The sequence below is a fragment of the Rhinopithecus bieti genome, unplaced genomic scaffold (genome assembly GCF_001698545.2).
Source record: "Rhinopithecus bieti isolate Rb0 unplaced genomic scaffold, ASM169854v2 scaffold_6933, whole genome shotgun sequence".
Taxonomy (NCBI): domain Eukaryota; kingdom Metazoa; phylum Chordata; class Mammalia; order Primates; family Cercopithecidae; genus Rhinopithecus; species Rhinopithecus bieti.
The window spans coordinates 251,498-257,711 of record NW_016805426.1 but is presented as its reverse complement, the minus strand read 5'-3'; the positions used below and the strand labels follow the sequence as shown (position 1 = coordinate 257,711).

Below are 6,214 nucleotides of genomic sequence, written 5' to 3'. Positions count from 1 at the left end.
TAGCTGAGTGGTTGGGGCACAGGCCTGACTAAAATCCCAGCTCTGACTCTTACCCACTGGCGGGACCCAGGGCTGCTTTCTGAATCCCTCTGTGTCTCCACTTCCTTGTTTGTAAGATAAGGAAGGTAATAATAGTGGCTGCCCCACAGGGGCAAGTGCCAAGTGTCTATGCAGGCCAAGTGCTTGATGGTGCCCTGAGCCCAAGCAGGTGGCAGGAGGGTACTGTCGTCCTGGAGGTCCCAGTGGCACAGTGATGATGGCAAGGCCGGGGCTGGGGCCCAGTTCTTTGTTTTACAAAGGAGGAAACACCGGGTGGTGGTGGGTCGGGTTGGGGTGTCAGGGAGACAGGATGCATCCACCATGGCCTTTTCTGATGAGCTCCGTCTAGGGCCCACCCTGCAAAACACACCTCCCTTTAGAACTGCAGGGATCTCTGGCAGGGCCCCTTCAACCTTCTCTGGGTGTTGCCGGCCGCTTGCAGGGCTAGGGCAGGACTAATACCTCTGAATGGCTCTTACACTGTGTGTGCCCATTGTGCCCCCCAGCCCCTCACCATCTTCCAGTGCCTGGCACTTCACAACCAGGGAGCACTTGCCAAGGGGAATAAAAGCAATCAGCAGGTCCCTTCTCAACATAATGGACTCAGGTCTTTCAAGTCCTGATGGACTTTTAACCACTCTTTGCTGCCAGCGTATCCATTTGATTGAGAATATTCAAGATTTCCCTCATCCAGACTTCTCTCTCTCTAAGGCACCGCACCCCCCCCCATAGGAATTCATTGCATTTTCAAAAAGCACAAAAATGGAGATTCCCGCCTCGTTTCAACCCTGAATTTAACAAGGATCATTTCCATGGGAACCAGAAAAAAGAAAATGAAATAAGAACGAATATCTCATTTATTTCCCTGCGGCTCCCCTCCCCTGCTCTTCCAAGCCTCCCTCCTTCCAGATGAATAGGAACAGGTTACAGCTGACCCGGTTTCACTCCCAGCTTCAGAGGATGAATCACGGCGGGTTGGCCGACAAGGAAAGGGGCAAGCTGGGGCAGCGTGGAAGGCAGTGCTGTTTTCAGGAGGCCTAACCTCTGTGGCCACAGTCCCCATCAGCACCCCTTACTGCAGGCCAAGAGGCCTCCCACCCTCCAGAATCCGACTGCGGAGGGAGCCTCCAGTCCAGGAGCCTGCGGATATCCTGGCGTAGGCTGAGGGCTGCAGCCGCCCTGGCCTGGGCATTGGGTGCCTGTTAGGGCTCTTGCCTGGGTGCTCTAAGGGGTCACCCTGTGTCCATCCTGACTGGCCACAGAGTCAGCGCAACCTGCCCTGGTGCTTGGTCCTAAGGTCAGCTCTGCTTCTCCCGAGTGGGGAGGGTTTCACGGTTTGCTTGGAGCGGGAGAGTTCCATGTCATTCAGAGGAGCAGGTGGGAAGGTCGGCAGGAGAGCAGAGAAGAGATGCGGGAAGTGGGATGCAGAGAGGTGGGCGGAATCAACCACGCCCAGGAAGACGCCACCGTGCCCCGGGGAGGCAGCGGGGATGGAGGAGGAGGCTAGAGGCCCGGGGTTCCTGCCCTGCGGGCCGAGTGGGCGCCCAGGAGCATGGTGGGCGCCGGCCTCACTTGGACACCAGCACACGGACAAACTCCTCGTAGTTCACCTGTCCGTCTCCATCCGTGTCTGCGGCCCGGATCATCTCGTCCACCTCCTCGTCACTCAGCTTCTCCCCCAGCCGGGTCATGACGTGGCGCAGCTCGGCGGCGCTGACGAAGCCGTTGCCGTCCTTGTCGAACACGCGGAAGGCCTCGCGGATCTCCTCCTCGTTGTCCGTGTCCTTCATCTTCTTGGCCATCATGCCCAGGAACTCGGGGAAGTCCACGGTGCCGTTGCCGTCCCGGTCGATCTCACTCAACATGTCCCGCAGCTCGGCCTCCGTGGGGTTCTGGCCCAGGGAGCGCATGACCGTGCCCAGCTCGCCGGTGGTGATGCAGCCGTCCCCGTCCTTGTCAAACAGGGAGAAGGCCTCCTTGAATTCTGTGATCTGCTCCTCTGTCAGCTGGTCGGCCATGCCAGGGCTGGGGGCGTGGGTGGCAGAAGAGGCCACGGCGGGGTCTCCCTCCCAGTGCCGGAGCCCGGCTGCTGTCCCAGCTCTGGGGTGGCAGGTGGAGATCCGGCGGCCGGCGGGCTGTCTCGCCCTGGCTTGAGTCGCTGGAGCTTAAGAAGCAGCAGAGTCCTCCCCCAACATTGGCAGACGCCCCTGCCCTGCGGTTGCCCGGGCCTGTCCTGTTTAGACAGGAGTCCAGGGCCTGCGAATTGAGCTGACGCCAGCACCTCTGTGCCTGCCTGCACCCGGACCCAGCAGAGCCACAGGGGCCCCGGAGTCACACCTGCAGTCAGGGCGTGGTGGGCAAGCTTTGGAGCAATCCACGCTGGACTCCTTCCTCCTGAATTCCCCTTTCTCTCCTCCCTCCAGATCTCCCACCTGCCCCCTGTCTCCCACTCAATTAACTCCAGTGCCCTTTCTTCCCTTGAGTGGAGGGCTTTTTGCAGGATGAAAGGCAGATGGAAGAAACTTCCTTGCCTTTGGTTTCTAAAGCCTTATATAGCATCTGAGGGTTTTTGGAGGAGGAAGGTTTTTCCTTCAGGTAGAAGCAGGGAGTTTTCTTATCTTCAGAATGGACATGAATAAGGAGGGGTTTCCTCCAACCCATTTACTCATCCACCCTTTCACAGATATTTATTGAGTGCCTACTATGTGCAGTGTCACTCTGGAAGCTGGGAACACAGTGGGAGGGGCAAGCTACCCCCAGTTCTCGTGAGGTTAACTAGCAAGACAGCTAGTTTGCAGGTAAACTAATCGAGGAATGCAAACAAGGCAATTAGGGATTATTGATACATGCTGACGGACATACAAGGTGGTGATGGACAGGACCCCGAGGTCACCTTTCGGCCTGGTCAAGGACAGACCCTCTTCTGAGAAGCAGCCGTCTAGGCTGGAGTGGGCATGGCGGGGCCAAGGGCTGGCAGATGATCAGTGGGGCTGCAGGCCCGTGAGGGAGGGGACAAGGAGGAGAGACAAAGGAGCCCTTGAAGGGCTCAGTCAGGAAGTCCCACTTCATCGTCTAGTCCGCAGTGCCCCAGGAGCTCCAGGGATCATGGAGCTGGGGCTGAGGAGAGGGCCTCTCCAGGAGGAGACCGGCTCAGGGGGCTGGTGGGGTGTTCACAGCACACACTCGGGTCCCACTCCCAGGGGCCTGGGGACATGACCCCAAAGAGGCAGGAGCAGGCGCTTCACCTGTGGGAATCCAGGAAATCCACACTGGGGGAGAAACGTGGGGCCCACTCTATGTTTTGCTGGGTGTGTGGGGGTGGGGCCGAGACCTGAATGGGAAAGAAAGTGTCCTTTCAAGGACCTGGACTTGCCGGGGAGAGACTATGGCAGGAGAAGGGCTTGGATATTCATTTATTTTCTCTCTGGATTTCCTTCCCTTATCTACTCAGGTAGAGGCAAGTCTGTCCTTCTGGTGTGGAGGGGTCTGTGGTAGGGGGAAAATTGAAGCCACCTGCAAGACACCTTCCTTCCTGCCTGAAGGACCCACAAAGCCTGGGTCCTGAGGGTTTGGGCAGGAGGAAGCAAGAAGGTTGAAGAATCCCTCCATCCCCATGGAATCTTTTCCTTTAGAAGAGAAGTTTGTGGACCCCCAGAGCAGCAGGGCTCGGGGATGTGGCGGCCACAGGCAGTCCTGGCAAAGAGCCCTGGGGCCCAGGGGTGGGTGGAGGGAGCGAGTGATGGGCATCTTGGAAGCCACGTGTGTGGGCAACACTTTGGTAACCAGAACCCACCCTCCCCTTCTTTCCCTGCCCCAGAATGTTCGGCCTTGCCTGAGACCTCACACCCCAACAGCTCTAGGGGAGTGGGGAGATGGGCTGGCCGGGACTTTCTGGGGTAGGAGAGGGGCTCGTAATAAAGTTTAAATTTAGAGAGAATAATGAGGCAGCATCTCCATTTGCAGGCTGGGAGCGTACCCTGGGCCCAGGTTACAGCTCTTGTCCAACCGGGGGCTGTGCAAGAAAGAGCGAGTGCTTTGTTCCTGGGAGTCCTAGCCCTCCTCGAATATTCTGGAGAGCTCTTTTGTGGTGGGGAGACCCAGCAAAGGCTAGGCCGCACACACAGGTTGCTCAAGGTCACCCTGTGAAAAATTCAGTGGGAGATCAAGGTCCGTTTTTCATTTTGGGTTTTTTTGGAGCTAATTCTGGGACATGGGGACCTTCTGTCGCCTTCTGAGAGAGGCTTTTGATTGTACACTGGTGCCTGATGCCTGAGTATTAGAATTCACTTCCCAAAAGCACTTTAAAAATATTTAAGTATCTCCACTCTAGATCACCCGAATATCCAATAATAGCAGGTTAGTAACAAATACCTGAACTTTCCTCCCCACCGTGAAATAACACACAGCCTTTAAAAGACTTTCCTCTGCACTGTGAAATAATACACAGCCTTTAAAATGAGGATGAGGATATAGTGATGGAAAGGTCTCCGTGGAAAACTTTTTACAAGCAGATAGAAAACTGTATGTGTGATACGATTTCATGTATTAAACATTTGTATATGTTTATTTATATACATTAACAGAAGAAAAGCCCAGATAATCACGTACCAAACTCTTAATAGTGGATACTTTGGATAATAGGATTATAAGTGCTTTTACTTTTCTTATAAATATAGTATCTTTGCCCATTTAAAAATCTTTTACATTTGCCATATATCATTTCCATTATTAGGGGAAATGACTGAAGATTCAAAAACCATCCCTAATAAAAAGTATTCCATACCTTACTGAACTCCCAATATTCTTTCTCTTTCTCTGAGGTTAGGTAATGCGGAGGGCCTGGTAATATGGTCAGCTTTATATCTCTCAGAGATATGAGACTGTGGTGATAGCTATTATTATGTATAGAAAAGTAGAATAATTAATAACCAATAAGCACTCCCCCTATTTGACTGCCAGAGTGACAGTCTAGTGGAAAGAGGCTTCTAGAAGGTATTTTTCTTCTACTTTACCTGCCTAGGGACTGGAGGGACATCTTCATGAAGGAATACAGCGGCAGTCACAGGAGGCAGGAGCACCGAGGGACCCTGGCATGTGGCCGACACAGTCTCCTGGAGAGCCCGAGACGGTGCCCTGAGACAGTGCCCTGATGGACAAGGACAGGAATATGTTCATACCTCCTGCCCACTTGACCAAGGACCAGGATGAGAGGCCAACGGGTACCTGCTGGTTTCTGGGTCATGGCTCTGTGGCTCAAACATTAGCTTTTACCTAAATGTCTTTCTCAAATAGGCACATTGAAAGAGGACTTAGTGCCAGGCGCAGTGGCTCACACCCGTAATCCCACCATTTTGGGAGGCCGAGGCGGGCGGATCACTTGAGGTCGGGAGTTCGAGACCAGCCTGGCCAATGTGGTGAAACCTCTACTAAAAGTACAATTAGCCGAGCATGGTGGCTGGTGCCTGTAATCCCAGCTACTCAGGAGGCTGAGGCAGGAGAATTGCTTGAACCAGGGAGGTGGAGGTTGCAGTGAGCCAAGATCGTGCAACTTGCACTCCAGCCTGGGAGACAGAGCAAGACCCCATCTCAAAAAACAAACAAACAAACAAACAAACAAACAAACAAAAAAACAGGAAAAAAAAGAGGACTCAGGATTTTAGACAGCATTGCTTAGTGCACAGTGACTCACAGGACTGCCTCATGATGGGCCAGACTGTTGCAACTCGTTGGTTGGGAAACTGACAGAGGGAATGTTTTATGTTTTCTGTTTAACTCTCTCCCTGCAGCCTCTCACCCCAATATAGCAACTCCTTTCCCTACAGAATAGATATTATTTTGGTCTCAGGATCCGTTAAAACATTTAAAAATTATTGGGGACTCCAAAGAACTCGTGTTGATGTGGGGTATATATATATATATATATATATCAATATTTACCGTGTTCGCAACTAAAACCGATAAATATTTAAATATTTAAGTATGTTTTTATATATTTATAACTTAATAGAAATAAACCCATTACTTGTTCACATAAAACATATTTTCAGCAATTCTATTACTGGGAACGTACCCAAAGGAATATAAATTGTTTTGTTATAAAGACACATGCACACGTATGTTCATTGCAGCACTATTCATAATAACAGAATTAACCTAAATGCCCATCAATGATAGA

The 6,214-nt window shown here is 52.3% G+C and overlaps 1 protein-coding gene across 1 annotated transcript; it reads right to left on the bottom strand.

Annotated features, from left to right (window-relative positions):
* Positions 1–873: 873 nt before the first annotated feature.
* Positions 874–3,130, bottom strand: CALML3 (calmodulin like 3). The gene has a single exon (XM_017872430.1). The coding sequence runs from the start codon at positions 2,055–2,057 to the stop codon at positions 1,608–1,610; it is 450 nt and encodes a 149-aa protein (XP_017727919.1). The 5' UTR covers positions 2,058–3,130; the 3' UTR covers positions 874–1,607.
* Between the last annotated feature and the right edge of the window lie 3,084 nt (positions 3,131–6,214).